The following is a 17,460-nucleotide window of genomic DNA, read 5'->3' on the forward strand; positions in this document are numbered from 1 at the left end:
CTAATACATCCTGGTCATAGACAAGCCAGTACTGCAGTAACACTTTGTGACCTGCCGAGTCCCGTAAGTGCAGTTCAAGATTGAGTTGTGGCTAGCACAAGTAGTGTCCCGCAGACAACAAGAATTCTAATGCAGGCCAGTAGATCCCACAGTGCCCCTCCTGATGCACTTGCAAATCCTGATTGGCAGCCCACAGATTTTGCAGCGCCCGTACTTGCCCCAATTCACTGGCCAACCTGGAATTCAGGTGGAAACGGCAGATTTTAACGTCCCTTGGTTTTTTTTTTTAGCTGTTTTTCACCGAAGATCTGTACAGATCTATTGTGGACCAAAGCAATTTATATGCTAATCAATTTATCACCGCAAACCCAGATTTGACCCTTGCCAAAAATATTGCATCAAAACCTATCACGGTTCCCGAATTTCAGACCTTTCTGGGCCTATCATGTGCATTACTAAAAAGACAATGAACTCTCTCATCGGGGTGACCCTGAAATATGATTGTCTCCACAAAATTTGGCCCCTCATAAACCACTTCAACCAAAAATTTGCAGCCTTGTATATCCCCGAACAAGATGTCTGCGTAGAAGAGTAGATTATGTTTTTTGGCCCCCTTGTTTTCAAACCGTTCCTCCCCAGCAAGCGTGCCAGATATGGGGTCAAAATGTATAAGCTCTGTGATAGGGCAACAGGCTATATATGTAGTTTCCTGGTTTACGATGGAAAAGGTGGTAGTGTGGAGCCCCGCGACTGCCCAGACTGGGAGCAGTGACAAGATTGTTTGGGACTTGGTGTCACCCTTATTCTGAAAGGGGTACAGTTTATACATTGCCCCCAAATTGCTGGGGAAGTGGAGTGGAACCAGACATACCTGTGGTGTGGTGTAGTGGTTAGCACTACTGCCTAGCAGTAAGAAGGGTCACTGGTTCGAATCCCAACCACAACACTACCTGCCTGGAGTTTGCATGTTCTCCCTGTGCCTGTGTGGGTTTCCTCCGGGTACTCCGGTTTCCTCCTACAATCCAAAGACATGCAGCTAGGTTAATTGGCTCCTGTGTGATTGTGGGCTCCTTGAGGGTAGGGGCTTGTAATGTGAGTGTGCAATGTACAGGCATAGGGGCAATTGTAGACACTAAGGTTGAACTGGATGGACTGGTGTCTTTATTCAACCTAACTATGTAACCTGTAGTATTTTTTAAACGTCGCCTATGGAGCTTTTTAAGGGTAAAAGTTTGTCGCCATTCCAGGAGCAGGTGCAATTTTAAACTAAGAAAACTCTTAATATTCGAGGCAGGTGCTTGCACAGACTGAGGCAGCAAGGATGGCCTGCAACACAGGTTGTACTGGAACAGCCACAGTGGGAGGATCCAGGTGAGCAGTGCCAATCAGGAGCGTCTGTAACAATATGGCAAACTGATCCATGCTGTGGTCTTGCTCATTCAATCACTAGGTGAATTGCTTGCATCTTCTGAATTCATGGCCTTCACCTACTGTCAGGAATTATGAATCAGACGGAGACAGAAAATGCAGTAAAAAATCACACTTATTAATATAATGGTAAACATGGTACAAATTGGAAAACTTGGTCAAAGCATAGCCAGGGTAAGGTATCCAAAGCGGGTATTCAAAACAAGCCAGTAAATCAGGAAGCCAGAGATCAGCATAGTCGGAGGCAGCAGACAGGACAGGTAATAAGGTTAACTCAACCTTCAACTAAAAGGGGTAGGTTACACCAATCTGAGCATTTTTTTTCCTCCTTTAGTCAACAGGGGGTTGATATTTAATGGTTACAAAGTCTGAGATAGCAGTGGAAAAGTAGATCCCTAGGTACTGTATTTAAACGAACTGAGGCCTATCTCTTTACATACTTGTCAGTAATGTTCTTACTGGTAAACCAGTGTGAGTCTTGGAGGAATTTGCTGGCTTTTAATATTTTTTTTTTTTTTTTAGGTGGAATCCCTCTTTAAATTATAAAGTGCAAACAAAATCTGAAACCTTCCTCCCTTAGTGTCCTTGGTAAATAATACTGGTTTATACACACATATAAGTGAAAATGTGCAACGTGTATTTAAGTCGGAAGTCCGTCCATATTACCAAGCGTATCTGAAATCTTCCTCCTTGGTGAATAGTATTGGTGGATCATAAGTAAATATCAATTGCATAAAAAAAAAACACTGGTTCTTAGATGTACTCTAATAACTGTGTAAAAATAAATGTGAAACACAATGTGTACTGTGAAAATATCTGCAACAAAATGGCATAATCGCAAAAACACAGCATAAGTTGCATAAACTGAAAAAAATCCTTAAGTGCAACAGGCATAAGCAATTCATGAGTGAATCCATATAATTAGGATAATAATCTGTAATCGGAAAAATGCCAATGTTTCGGTGATCCCCACCATCTTTAAACTAATGTGCTCACCTCTGCTTGACTTATTTTACTAGGTCAAATTTCACCTTCCCCTATGTGATGGGGTATGCATGGTGGGCTCCTCTGACATCCTCATCCTTCTCGTTTTGTTCCACTGTATATCCAGATACCCTTTATTTATTCTCAACCCAACAGATGGATTGTATCAGGCCAACTTTCTACCCTTGTTCAGAAGATTGTCGTCCCTATTATCCTCCTGGATCCATTTACCATTGTCCTGGTTTGATAGGATAGCTTTTGAAATGTATCTGGGGATCCACTCAACCTCGAATCAGTAATCGGGTTTTGTATGCCTGCAGGATCAGTGGTGGTCTTTTGGTCCCTAACTTGCAAGCTTACTATACAGCAGTGAGCATAGCCCCGCTATCCTATCTCCACGAAACGTATCAATTGTCACTATAGGCCACTATAAGTCTTGTGGATTCCTATCATTTACCTAACTCTTCTCTGCCCTGGCTCCCTCCTATTCATTGTCTGACCACATTAGGACCATGGTTGGCTCACTCCCTTCGATTGTGGGACTCGATTAAATTTTCCGCAGGCCTGATCTCGCTTCATCATTCCCTACTTCGCCTTATTCACTGCCCATTATTCCCTCCAGGTTGCGTAAAATCCTACTCAGTTTTTCTGGTGGACTGCAAACTGATTTTTAAATATTCACTCCCTGTTTTTGCCTACTAGTATAATGACGTTTGACACCCTACGTTCTTCTCATAAAATCCCTCTATGAATACTATAACTATCTACAACTTAGACATTTTTTTCAGCAGTTCATAAAATCCTGCCCTACCCTATACACTTTGACCCCCTTAGAGATTCTTTGTAGAACTCGACCCCACTCCCATTCATCCATAATCTCTGCTGAAAACCTCAGTTCAGACCTCATCTTCAATGGGATAAAGGGTTGGGGAAGCAGCCGGACCCAGAGGAGTGGCAGATCATGACTACAGCACTTTCTCAGTGTTCGAGAAATATTCTTATATTAGAGAATGCCTATAAAACATTGTATATGTGCTACTACCCATGTGACACCGCCCCATTGTCCCTATATAAGTGGCAGCGCAGCGCGTCCCTGGCATTCCGGCCGGAGAGATCGTCGAGTCAACATCTCCTGGAGAAGAAGAAGAACAGGCGGCGGCGGCGACAGAAGACCGGGCCACCGCCTGTAAAAGAGCTATAAGAAGGCGCGGTGGCCCGGCAGAAGAACCGAAGAGGGGGACAAGACCCCCGAAGTCGGAAGAAGAGGCCGGCGGCGAGGAAGAAAGCCGGACTCCTCCGCTAGTAAAAGAGCTACAAGAAGATAGCGGAGGAGTCCGGCAAGAAGACCCCCGAAGACGGAAGACCCCCGGAGCTGTGCAATAAAATATTTTAACCCTGTGTTGTGTTTTTTTTTGTACTTTTTTTCACAGGTGAATGGGTAGGGGTACATTGTACCCCATACTCATTCACATAGGGTGGGGGCCGGTATCCGGGGCCCCCTTATTTAAGGGGGCTCCCGTATTCCGATAAGCCCGCAGACCCCGACAACCAACGGCCAGGGTTGTCGGGAAGAGGCCCTTGTCCTCATCAACATGGGGACAAGGTGCTTGGGGGTGGGGGGCCACCGGCCCCCCTCCCCCAAGGCACCCCCCCATGTTGAGGGCACGCGGCCTGGTACGGCTCAGGAGGGGGGGCGCCCGCTCGTCCCCACCCCCTTTCCTGGCCGGCCGGGTAGCGTGCTCGGATAAGGGTCTGGTGTGGATCTGGGGGGGACCCCCACGCCGTTTTTTTGCCGTAGGGGTTTCCCCTTGGAATCCATACCAGACCTAAGGGCCTGGTATGCTCTCGGAGGGGGAACCCACGTCAAAAAAATTTCAGAAATTTGGCGTGGAGTTCCCCCTTCAGAGCTCATTCTCTGATTGGCCACGGCAAAAGTCGCCTGGCCTGGGGAAACCTTTCTGGCTGTGAAAGCTTTTTTTCCATTCATTCAGCTAAATGCATGAACATTCTCAACAAAGTAGAAACTAGAAAGCCTTTATGCGGTGACTCACCTCCTGCCTGACTGTCTTGCAGCTCCGCTCAGGCTGAAGAACGGAGCTGCCGACGTCACTTCCGGGTTTCGTGAAGCAGCCGAAAGCCGGAAGTGACCTGCCTGTCTAAGATTGACAATGCTCCCGCCCGTAGAATCACAGTGATTTTACGGGCGGAAGCTAGTCGGCGTTCTGCAGTGCGCCGCAAGGCGGGTTTTTAACCCGCAAATGAAGCGCCATGGATGCAATCTTGTGATTGCATCGACGTGGCGCTTCTCATAGTGCACTGTGACCGGCGCCACAGTACACTGTTAAATTGTTAAATGACATTTTTTTTTTTTTTACACCTAGGGAGAGGGGGGGGCGGGCCGCCACTGGGTGAGAGTCTATACCAATGATGGCGAACGTTGGCATCACAGATGTTTTGGAACTACATTTCCCATGAAAGTGCTAGAGCATCATGGGAAATGTAGTTCCAAAACATCTTGGGTGCCAAGGTTCGCCATCACTGGTCTATACTCTTCTTCACAATTTGTCATGCCAAACTTAAAAGGGATCCCTACGAAGCTCTTCTTTGTAAACCAATAGCTGCATTGCTTCAACTGGCTCTGCATCTTTTTACTGCAACTAAGTTAAAGCAGAGGTCCGCTGAAAAAAAAAAAATTTAAACGCCAGCAGATACAAATACTGCAGCTGCTGACTTTTAATATATGGACACTTACCTGTCCAGGGAGCTCGCGATGTCGGCTGCCAAAGGCAGCCTATCCGTCGGCTCTCACTGCCGCCATCCCCGGTAAGGGAATCAGGAAGTGAAGCCATGCGGCGTCCTCACTGGTCCCTGCCATGTTCCTCGGATCTGTGTGTCTCCCAGAATACAGCGGGGAGGGACAGAGTAGGTGCAGGAACTGGCCTAGGTCACCGCCAGGGATTTTTTTCTCAGAAAATAGGTGCAGGAACCCACCCTCCTCAGTCAAATCCCCACTCTCAGGCCCACCCCCTCACACCCACAACCCCACCCCTACTGCCCCCAATATTACCATTCCTTGCTTGGGGAAGAGAAGTAAAATAATGCTAAATAATGGGTTCAAGGCTCAGAACTGCGTTTCACACACAATTCGAAGTTCAGGAAAGTGTAACACACAAAGTTGTGCAGTGGAGGAGTGTGTATTACTAAGTGTACATAAAAAATATTATCATCTGCATTCATAGATCAACTCCCACCCCCTCCAGTCAAGGAGGTCCCCCTGCACATGTCACCCTCTCTCACCTTCCCTCCCCATCTGAAGCTCACTGTCTTCCACCTGTCACCCTCTCCCTCCCCTATGCACAGCTCACCCTCTCCCTCCCCTATGCACAGCTCACCCTCTCCCTCCCCTATGCACAGCTCACCCTCTCCCTCCCCTATGCACAGCTCACCCTCTCTCACCTCTATGCACAGGTCACCCTCTCCCTCCCCTATACACAGGTCACCCTCTCCTTCCTGGCCGCCATAGTCGCCACCGCCTCCAATCCAGTCCTCACATTGGCACCTAGCTATCTTCACAGCTCCGCTCTTGGAATTTGTAGAGTGCGCCAATGTCTGCACAAGATCATCCAGTGCCCAGGGCAAACATGGCAAACTCCTCACCCCCATATGCCCCCTTCTAGCACAAATCCCCCCCCCCCTCAGCACAAATCCTCACTCCCCACAGCCCCCACAACATCCACAAATTCTTACCCCAATCCCCCCCCCAGCACAAACCCCAGCCCCTTCCATCTCCCCCCTAGCAGCACAAATCCTCACCTTAATATAACCCCTTCCAGTACTAATCCCCCTTCTCAGCACAAACCCTTGCCTCCGCCTTCTTTCCCAGCACAAATCCCCCCGATCTCTCCCTCTCAGCACAAATCCCCCCCCGATCTCTCCCTCTCAGCACAAATCCCCCCCCCCGATCTCTCCCTCCCAGCACAAATCCCCCCCGATCTCTCCCTCCCAGCACAAATCCCCCCCGATCTCTCCCTCCCAGCACAAATCCCCCCCGATCTCTCCCTCCCAGCACAAATCCCCCCCGATCTCTCCCTCCCAGCACAAATCCCCCCCGATCTCTCCCTCCCAGCACAAATCCCCCCGATCTCTCCCTCCCAGCACAAATCCCCCCCCGATCTCTCCCTCCCAGCACAAATCCCCCCCGATCTCTCCCTCCCAGCACAAATCACCCCCGATCTCTGTCCTCCCAGCACAAATCCCCCCCCCCCCGATCTCTCCCTCCCAGCACAAATCCTCCCCCATCAGCATAAATCATCCTCCATCTCCCCCTCCCAGCATAAATCCCCCCTCTCGTCACAAATCTTCTTCGATCTCCCCCTCCTAGCAAATTCCCCCTTAGCAAAAATCCTCCACCATCTCAAACCTGTGTCTCCTTCTCTTCCCCTTCCAGTACAAATCCCCCTCCCAGCTCTTTCTCCTGTTCTGTAAGAGCAGCCTGATATGCTGAGACTTCTAGTGCTCTAGACTTCAGGGGCCTGAAGAATGGCAGCCCACTCTACTGTGACTTTTAGTGCCCTCTGTGGGGGGACTGAGGATAGGCTGTCATATCGAGATAGGAGGCTGCCATATCTCAGCCCAACACAGAGGGCGCTACAACTCCCAGCAGAATGGGCTGCCACCAGTCCTCCAAACACAGCATGAGGAGACTGCAAGCCTTTCACCCCCATACACTACTCCCCACTCTACCCTTACAATGGTGTCCTCGGCTCCTGCTCGCCTCTCTCCGGAGTCTGGGCGGCATGTCACACTGCATGGTGGGGCAGTGGGTGGGATTTCCCCTTGTCAGACACGTCCCGGCTCCCAGACTCCAGCGCAGCACACGAGGCTGGAGATCACTCCGGCACTGCTCAGACACCTCAGTGGCTGTGGGCAGTGGCGGCCGGATCTACAGACTGGGCATCGGCAGATGCGGCCGCCGACTTCCTCTGAAAAAAAAAAAAAAACATATCAGCGGGCAGCGCCGGCCGTTTTTCACTGTTGGAATAACCTGGGGAGAAATTGCCACCCTGCCCCCCCCATCCCAGCCCGCCTCTGCCTGTCAGATCATCAGTGTGCACAGATCCAAGGAGGACTTTCACAGCGCCTCACTGGGCTCCATGCTACACTGATCTGACAGGCAGCAGGGGGGATAGAAGACCCAGATTAAAACTCCTTACAGTTACATCTGGATCTGGAGCACCTGTCAGGTGTGGGAAAGGTGCTCTGGGTACCGGTGCCAGCATAAAGCCTGTGGAGGAAGTATTATAGATAACTTCCTGCACTGGCTTCAGTGTTGAGTGACAGACTGGCTGCTATAGGTGGCGAAACGGCGTTCCGCTGAGTTCCTTCTGAAGAAAAACCCTGGTCACGTGAACCCCGTAGTGATCTATTCCAGGAGGACAGAGCAAATACCTGTATTAGACAGGTATCTGCTCCCTCCTCCCCCCTTAAAGGTGCCAAATGTGACACCGGAGGGGGGGGGGGAAGATTCCAAAAAGTAGAAGTTCCATTTTTAGGTTGAACTCCACTTTAACTATTGTGAAGGCATGGAAAACTGTACACTTGGCTTTGAGGTGGTCAAAAATTGTAATGAATGATATCGTGGTAAATGAGAAGTTGACAACTACCATCTCGGACACGCATTGAAAATGTCTTTGAATCTGGCAACCTTGTGTTGCATATAAACCAACCGCCTAGGTTTGATGGTAAGCTTCTTTCGATTTAGCGCTTCTGACGCGCACCCCTTGGACTCTTCTTCTCCTCCTTTTTTTCATATTTTCCTCTTTTCTGGTTTCCTTTCCTCCCCCCCCCCCCCTGTTTCATTTTATGTATTTATCTCATGTGTCTATCAGGCCTCCAGGCATTGTCTTGGTTAGGATGGTTATAGTGATAACATCTTTCTATTTTTGCATTGCATTTTCCTCAAATGTGATTTTATCGACCAAAAAATAGGATTTTTATATACAGCTTACCTGTAAAATCCTTTTCTTGAGAGTACATCACGGGACACAGGAGCTCATTACATAGTGGGTTATATAGGTACCTCTGGTGATTGGACACTGGTTAACCCCAATTAAGGAGAATTCCTCCCCTATATAACCCCCCTCATATGGGAGGCACCTCAGTTTTGTAGCAAAGCAATAGGAAACTACGTAAAACCCAAGAAGGGCGGGAGCCCTATGTCCCGTGATGTACTCGCAAGAAAAAGATTTTACAGGTAAGCTGTATATAAAAATCCTATTTTCTTGATCAAACATCACGGGACACAGGAGCTCATTACATAGTGGGATGTCCCAAAGCCATGCTCAGATTGAGGGGAGGGAGACACAGATCATAATTATAGACAGCCATGGACCGGAGGACCTAAACTGCAGCCTGCAGTACACTGCGCCCAAAGGCGATATCCTCTTGCCCTCTGACATCCACCTGATAGAATCTGGTGAATGTGTGGACTGATGACCAAGTTGCAGCCTTACAGATCTGAGCCAGGGAGGCCTGGTGATGCACTGCCCTAGAAGCACTTACAGCCCTAGTAGAGTGCGCTTTCACTTGAAAAGGAGGGATTTTCCCTTTAACACTATAGGCCTGAGAAATAACCTGTCTAATCCACTTTAAGAGAGAGTGGATTTTGACGCCACCCAGCCCTTCCTAGGGCCTTACGGCAGAATAAACAAGCAATCAGTTTTCCTTATCTGAGCAGTTGTTTGAAGATATATACTGATTGCTCTGACCACATCCAAAGTGTGCAAAGATTCTTCTTCTGCGGACTGTGGGTCCGGAAAAAAGGCTGGTAGGATTACATCTTGATTCAAATGGAACCCTGAAACCTCCTTAGGTAGAAAGGTTGGGACGCATGACCACCCGGTCCTTATGAATAATTAGATACGGCTCCTTGCTGGAAAGAGCAGCTAGCTCTGATACTCTTCTAGCGGTGGATATGGCTACCAAGAAAACCAATTTTTTAGTCAGGAGAACTAACGAAGCCAGATACAGAGGTTCAAATGGTTGCCCCTGCAAAGCCGAGAGAACCAAATTCAGATCCCATGGGCATACCGGAGGTTTGCCTGGCGGTTTTATCCGCATGGCCCCCTGGATAAAAGCCAGGGAATGCGATGCAAGTGGCTTCTGAAAAAGCACTGAAAAGGCCGAAATCTGCACCTTGATAGTGCTTATGGCCAAATTCATTTCTAGGCCTGACTGGAGAAAGGCCAAGATCCTGCTAATGACATACTTTCTAGGATGCCATTTCCTGAGTTCACACCAGGAAACGTATGCCCTCCAGATTTTGTAATAAATAAGCCTGGAGGCAGGCTTTCTGGCATTGACCAGAGTAGAAAGTACTGGCCCCGAAAGGCCACGGTCTCTCAGAATGTTGGTCTCGGCAGCCAAACCGTCAAAGTCAGACTGTGTAAAGCAGGATGGAAAATTGGACCCTGTGAGAGCAGATCTGGCCGGAGAGGGAGGATCCATGGCCTGCCTACTGCCAACTTCATGATCTCTGCGTACCATGGTCGCCTGGGCCAAGCCGGGGCCACCAAAAGGACTGATTTTGTCTCCCTCTTGACTCTTCCCAGGAACCGCGACAGAAGCGGGCTCTGGGGGAAGGCATAGATCAGATTGTACTAATCCCAGGGAACTGTCAGAGCATCTGATCCCTGAGCAAGTATATCTCTTGTCCTTGACACAAAATTGTCCAGTTTCCTGTTGAACCTGGATGCAAACAGATCTACGTCTGGAGTACCCCACCTGCGACATGTTCCGAAACACCTCGGGGTGCAGAGCCCATTCTCCTGGGCACAACTGCTGGCGGCTCAGAAAATCCGCCTGCCAATTTTCCACTCCTGGAATGAAGACTGCAGAAAGACACGGAACATGCTTTTCTGCCCAGACAAGTATGCGATTCACCTTTTTTTGGGCCACCAGACTCCTGGTAACGCCCTGATGATTGATATAAGCCACTGCTTGGCATTGTCAGACTGAACCCGAACAGGGAGACCTCATAGTCTGTAAGACCACTTTGAGAGCCATATAAACTGCCCAGATCTCCAAGACATTTATGGGCAATAGCTTCTCGATCGCAGACCATTTCCCCTGCGAGCACGTCTCCTCCAACACTGCTCCCCAGCCTGTCAGGCTGGCATCTGTCATGATAATCTTTCATGGAAGAGGAAGAAAAGTTTTGCCCTTTTTTTGCAAATTCTTGGTTTGTAACCACCAGACGAGACTTCTGCGTGTCCCTGGGGATAGACGCATAGGAAGATCCAAGGATTGGGGCTTCCTGTTCCAAACCGCAAGGATGCATCTTTGCAGAGGCCTTGAGTGGAACTAAGCGAATGGGATGGCCTCGAAGGAGGCGACCATTTTCCCTAACAGTCTCATGCACAATCGAATGGGGGGGAAGATCTCCTGCCCAGAATTAGGTGCACCAGATCCCCAATGGCCAAGGCTTTTGGCCTTGGAAGAAACACCTTGCCCTGAGCGGTGTCGATGATCATACCCAGGTATTCCACCCTGGTGGCAGGCTGTAGGGACGACTTTTCTAGGTTTATAATCCAACCTAGGCGTTCCAGGTGTTCTAGCGTTCTGGTGACGCTGTGGTTCAGGAACGCTACTGTTTTCTCCATGAGAAGCAAATCGTCTAGATAAGCCATGACGGCTATACCCTGAGCTCTTAGGTTTGCCAAGAGAGGGTCCAGAATCTTTGTGAAGACTCAAGGGGCCGTAGCAAGCCCGAACGGCAAGGCCACAAATTGAAAATGGCGCCGCTCTACCGCGAACCTTAGAAATTTTTTGTGTGCGGGAAAAATTGGCACATGTATATATGCATCCTTGATGTCTATTGATGCCATGAACTCTCCCCCTTGCAGGGAGGAGACCACAGTGCGGCTTGACTACATCGTAAGGACCGGATGCATAAAAACCGGTTCAGATCCTTCAGATCCAGTATAGGTCTGACACTTCCATTTGGCTTCGAAACGGTGAAGAGATTCGAGTAAAAACCTGAACCCTGTTCTTTTGGGTCCACTTCTACTATCACCTCCTGGGATAGTAAGTGATCTAAGGCCAGAAATAGCGGTTTTTGCTTTACTGGATCCCTGGGGATCCTTGACCTTAGAAAGCGAGAAGGTGGGATTCCACCTTCTCCTGAAACTCTAGCCTGTAGCCCAGAGATACCGAAGAGATCACCCACTTGTCCCGGATCTCTTCCCGCCAGGCTCCTGCTAACTGCAGGAGCCTTCCCCCCACTCGGCCGAGTGGGGGCGCCCCTTCACAAGGAAGTTTTTGGGCTCTGCTTGGCAGGCTTTCGCCCCCAAGTCTTTTTCTGCCCCTGGCCTCGGCCCTGAGCCTTTCCTGTAGAGGAGGGTTCAGAAGGCCGTCGCCACTGCTTAGAGCTTGATGCTCTGGGAGAGAGAGCACGCCTAAATGGACGCTTGCTCCTTTTGACTGGAAGGAGAGTAGATTTACCCCCTGAAATTTTTTGGACGAATTTGTCTAATTCTTCTCCAAACAAACATTCCCCTTTAAACGGGAACCCAATCAAATGCTTCTTGCATGACAGCTCAGCTGCCCAATTCTTTAGCCATAGGGCCCTTCGCATGTGTACCAACATGAGGGACAAACGTGATGCTTGTTGGACAGAATCCAAAATCTCATCTTTCCTGACTCCCAGGGAAGAAACAGAGGACGTAGCGACTTCAGCAGCAGGCATTCTGAATGTGATACGCACTAATTCAGTATAATACTGCACCTGTTTTCTGAGCGCCTGGGAGGAGGGGACTCTCTCCTCTTCCTCTGATTCATCCGACTGCTCATGATTCCTGTCCAAAGACAGGGATCTCTCCTCATTGTCAGAAGAATCATCTGAGAGAGGAATTTCAGCAGAGGGAGGGGATCTACCCCTTTTTCCTGCTATCTTTCAGGGAAGCAGAAACAAAATTCATTATTCTCCCTTCAAAACCCCCCAATGTAGCCCTAAGGGAGTCCTCAGTGACATAAACCGGGGCTGGGACATTAGGAGAGGCTGCAAAACCTGACAGGGGTACTGACTACAAAGCAGAGGTACTAGTACAAAGTGCAATCACTGTTGTGCTTAAAAGTCTCACAATAAATATATATGCTTAAACTGCCCAACCTGATGCTGAGTAGTTGTCTGAGGTTTTCCTGGATCCAATCCCTTGGGATGCTTACTGCCCACAGCTCCTGTGTCTCAACTTACAGCCCCCTGACGCTCTGGGCTTTTTAAATCTGCCGCCTGCGCAGTACAGCGCCGTGCACACTGATGTGCATGGCTCACAACCACACTCCACCTCCTCCATTAGGCCTGGAACGCACCTGAGGACCGCGGGATCCAAGGGGGGGAGGACAACTCCACCGGAGCTGCGTGGGACCCCCAGACTACGTGGGACCCCTGTGTTACCTTGTTGTGGCAGGGACTGCAGTGGAGACGTGAGACAGCTGGAGAACCAGGCTTCACTGAGCGTGTGTACTGAAAGACATGTAAGTATGCATCAGTCTGCTCTTACTCCCTCTAGTGGTGGAAACCAGGTAAGACATACAACTACTCAAAATGAAGAAATCCATCATATAATTATATATATAGGATTAACTTCCCTTACCTGTCCTTGCCGCAGGAATTGCTGAAACAGACAAATTCCAGCCTTCACCCATCATGGCGGGCAGCGTTAGCCAACCTTCAGGTTTATCTGGGGCTCTTTCTCGCAAGAGCCTCCTACCTGGACCATGTAAAAGACTCTGCCAGAAACTTTTGTGCGCTCTGTGTAAACAGTACACCAAGTCTGGTTTTCCCAGAGCCCAGTCTTCCAATAGGAGAGGATTTACAGGCCAAACCTTGCTTCGCATACAGCCCGGCAGGTCAGGAAAACCATACCAGGCCACATGCCCTCAACATAGGCGGGTGGATGCTTTGGGGCGGGGGGGCTCCAGTTGTTTTTTTGGTATGGTTCCTCGGGGGTTCGCTTGTCCCATCTATTTCCTCACCTGCCGGGCTGCATGCTCGGATAAGGATCTGGTATTGATTTGATTTTGGGGGGGACCCCACGCCATTTTTTTTCATAATTTTTTTTTTGCCGGAAATTTTTTTTTTTTTACATTCAGCTGTCAACGGGGAAACCAGCTGACAGCTGATGACTCATTGGTTGGTAAGGGCATGACTGCTTCCCGACCCGCTCCTTAGCAACCAGCTATATACAGTGTTTTTAAAGGGGAAAAAATTCATGTAAAAGACTCTGCCAGAAACTTTCGTGCGCTCTCTGTAAACAGTACACCAAGTCTGGTTTTCCCAGAGCCCAGCCTTCCAATAGGAGAGGATTTACAGGCCAAACCTTGCTTCTTCGGCTGATGAGGCCCGGGTACCATACCATCTTGGGAGTCAAATATCGGCCCGAAGTATGGATCCGGTTTGTTGCAGCCCTTAGGCCCCCGCAGGGACCTGCACAGAGCTAAAGTTTTACGTGACCAACCACCATAGACACTGGCGAAAAAACTGAGGTGCCTCCCATATGGGAGGGGTTATATAGGGGAGGAATTCTCCTCCTTAATTGGGGTTAACCAGTGTCCAATCACCAGAGGTGCCTATATAACCCACTATGTAATGAAGCTCCTGTGTCCCGTGATGTATGATCAAGAAAAGTATGTTTAGCTACATTAAGCTCTGTTTTGAATATTTTTGTTTTCTAGTACCGTGCAGCGTAATATGCATCTGCTAGGAGGCCTCAGATAGTGACTTTAGTACTTTTGCTGATGTGGAATGTCACGCATGGGGCTTGCATAATTTTCTTTTTATTTACTTTTTGCTTTATTTTTGTTCATTTTTGTTCATTACACCATAAATCTTGATCTTATCTGTTGGCTTGAATATTGATAAACCCCTTTTGTAAAAGAAAAGTACTAAGGCTATCTGGCTAGCTTCAGGGGGAGTGGGTCTGAAATGGGATCTAACGATAAAAGAACCCATTTGTCCCAATTAATAGTGAATCCAGAAAAGGGTTATGTAAGTGGTAATCAGAGACATGGTAGATATAACGAGATTCTCGTCGTGTCCCAGAGAAACGGTAAGAGCGTCATCGGCATAAAGTGTGATCCTGTCACTCCAAAGACATGCTGGTAGGTTAATTAGACCTTGTCTAAAAAAAAAAAAAAAAAAAAAAAAAAAATTGGCCTTAATATATGTATATGTCAATGTCAATGTTGTATGTGTTTATAAGCGTGTCAGGACCTTATGGGGTAAAGGACCACGCAAAAAGCCGCAGATGGACTCTGGTGGCAAGAAAGCGCCCTGAAGCGATTCAGTTCGCATAGGTAGCGCTATACAAGTCACTCACTTCCCCCGGGGATCTGCAGAACCCACTGATATTTGGAGATTGCCAGATACCGTGCCTTGCAAAAGTATTCACCCCCTTTGGCTTTTTACCTATTTTGTTACTTTACAGCCTTTAGTTCAATGTTTTTTTTTTTTTGTCTGAATTAATTGTATGTGATGGATCAGAACACAATAGTCTAGGTTGGTAAAGTCAAATTAGAAAAATATAAACACCAAACTTTTTCAGAAATAAAAAACAGACAATTGGCACGTGCATATGTATTCACCCTCTTTGTTATGATTCCCATAAAAAGCTCTGGGGCAACTAATTTCCTTCAGAAGTCACATAATTAGTAAAATTATGTCCACCTGTGTGCAATCTAAGTGTCACATGATCTGGCATTACATATACACACCTTTTTGAAAGGCCCCAGAGGCTGCAACACTTAAGCAAGAGGCACCACTAACAAAACCCTGCCATGAAGACCAAGGAACTCTCCAAATAAGTAAGGGACAATTGTTGAAGTGCAAGTCAGGGTTAGTTTATATATAAGAAAAAAAAAAATAGCCATATCTTTGATCTCTAGGAGCACCATTAAATCTATAAAAACCAAATGGAAAGAATATGTCACAACAGCAAACCTGCCAGGAGACTGTCGCACACCAAAACTCACGGACTGTGCAAGGAAGGCATTAATCAGAGAGGCAGCACAGAGCCCTAAGGTAACCCTGGAGGAGCTGCAGAGTTCTACAGCAGAGACTGGAGTATTTGTACGTAGGACAACAATAAGCTGTACATTCCATAGAGTTGGGCTTTATGGCCGAGTGGCCAGAAGAAAGCTATTACTTTAAGCAAAAAACAAAGTGGCACGTTTTGAGTTTGTGATAAGGCATGTGGTATACTCTCAAAATGTATGGAGTAAGGTGCTCTGGTCTGATTAGACTAAAATTGGACTTTCTGGCCATCAAACCCAACACTTCACATCACCCAAAGAACACCATCCCCACATGGTGGTGGCAGCATCATGTTGTGGGGATGTTTTTCAGCAGTTGGGACTGGGAAACCGGTCAGAGTTGAGGGAAAGATGGATGGTGCTAAATACAGGGATTTTCTTGTGCAAAGCCTGTACCACTCTGTGAGTGATTTTACACTAGGTTGGAGGTTCAGCTTCCAGCAGGATAATGACCCCAAACACACTGCTAAAACACTTGCATGGTTTAAGGGGAAACATGTAAATGTCTTGGAATGGCCTAGTCAAAGCCCAGACCTCAATCCAATAGAAAATCTGTGGTCAGACTTAAAGATTGTTGTTCACAAGCGCAAACCATCCAACTTGAAGGAGCTGGAGCAGTTTTGCAAAGAGGAATGGGCAAAAATCCCAGTGGTAATATGTGGCAAACTCAGACTTATCCAAAGCGACTTGGAGCTGTGATAGCTGCAAAAAGTGGCTCTACAAAGTATTGGCGAATAGTTATGCACATTGACTTTTTCTGTTATTTTGTCCTATTGGTTTGCTTCACAATAAAAAAAAAAAAAAAAAAAAAAAAAAAAAAATCTTCAAAGTTGTGGGCATGTTCTGCAAAATTAAATGATGCAAATCCTCAAAACTCAAACTCAGACTTATCCAAAGCGACTTGGAGCTGTGATAGCTGCAAAAAGTGGCTCTACAAAGTATTGGCGAATAGTTATGCACATTGACTTTTTCTGTTATTTTGTCCTATTGGTTTGCTTCACAATAAAAAAAAAAAAAAAAAAAAAAAAAAAAAAATCTTCAAAGTTGTGGGCATGTTCTGCAAAACTAAATGATGCAAATCCTCAAACAATCCAATGTTAATTCCAGGTTGTAAGGGAACAAAACACAAAAAATGCCAAGGGGGTGAATATTTTTGCAAGGCACTGTCGCGCCATCTAACGCCTCCAAGGCAAACGGGTGGTGACAGGGGTCCTGACAGCACACTGTTGACTTGAATAGGAATGGATCTGAATTCTGTAAAGAAACACAGACCAAAGGCAAATTTCTGTGCCACAGGAAGTTCACAGATCTTTAATCTAAACACTGCAGTAATACAAAATGAGTACTTGGTTCTCTGAAGCCTTATTAATTGCATTGAATCAGAGTTGTCTATTTTCTTATATTTATTTAGAGTAATAGTAATTCATTACTTTGTATTTATATAGAATAACACATTCCTTCTTTGTATTAGGACATCCTCTCTACCTTCATTAGATTGGCCTTTACCCAGCCATTATGGACAGTGTGAACTGAAGGTGGAGGTCCAGCCAAAAACTCACCATCGAGCACATTATGAGACGGAGGGTAGCCGTGGAGCTGTCAAGGCTGCAACTGGTGGTCATCCAGTCGTGAAGGTAAAAAAAATATTCATAGTCTGCATTCAGTGCTACAGTTGTTTTAGTGTTAACCTGTAGAAAAATATTGAGGCCTGTCCTCTTCATCAGCTGCTGCTTATCTGAATTTCACTTTTGAATGTTGGACTGTGTCTGGCCCCAGCAAGTCATTTCTGTAGAAATTGCCCATACTAGACCTAAGGGTCTAAAATGGAAAGTGGATACTCCTGCGCTAAGAGGAAATGTGAACAATGTGTGTATAAGGTGCTGCAGACACCGTAAGGGTCAAACTCTACCCAAAAAAATAGAAAATCAAACAGTAGATGGTGCTGCACTCCTAAAATAA

The 17,460-nt window shown here is 47.3% G+C and overlaps 1 protein-coding gene across 3 annotated transcripts in view; it reads left to right on the forward strand.

The window, feature by feature from the left end:
• NFATC3 (nuclear factor of activated T cells 3) overlaps positions 1-17,460 on the forward strand; it is a 915,828-nt gene that overhangs the window by 140,841 nt on the left and 757,527 nt on the right. For all 3 annotated transcript variants that reach the window (XM_077457371.1, XM_077457378.1, XM_077457385.1), the window contains exon 3: positions 16,973-17,135. In XM_077457371.1, the coding sequence (XP_077313497.1) occupies positions 16,973-17,135 (163 nt within the window). The remainder of the gene's footprint in view (positions 1-16,972; positions 17,136-17,460) is intronic.

This window comes from Lithobates pipiens, unplaced genomic scaffold, assembly GCF_037356315.1.
Source record: "Lithobates pipiens isolate NorthernLeopardFrog02 unplaced genomic scaffold, aLitPip1_a1.2 Scaffold_10, whole genome shotgun sequence".
Classification (NCBI taxonomy): domain Eukaryota; kingdom Metazoa; phylum Chordata; class Amphibia; order Anura; family Ranidae; genus Lithobates; species Lithobates pipiens.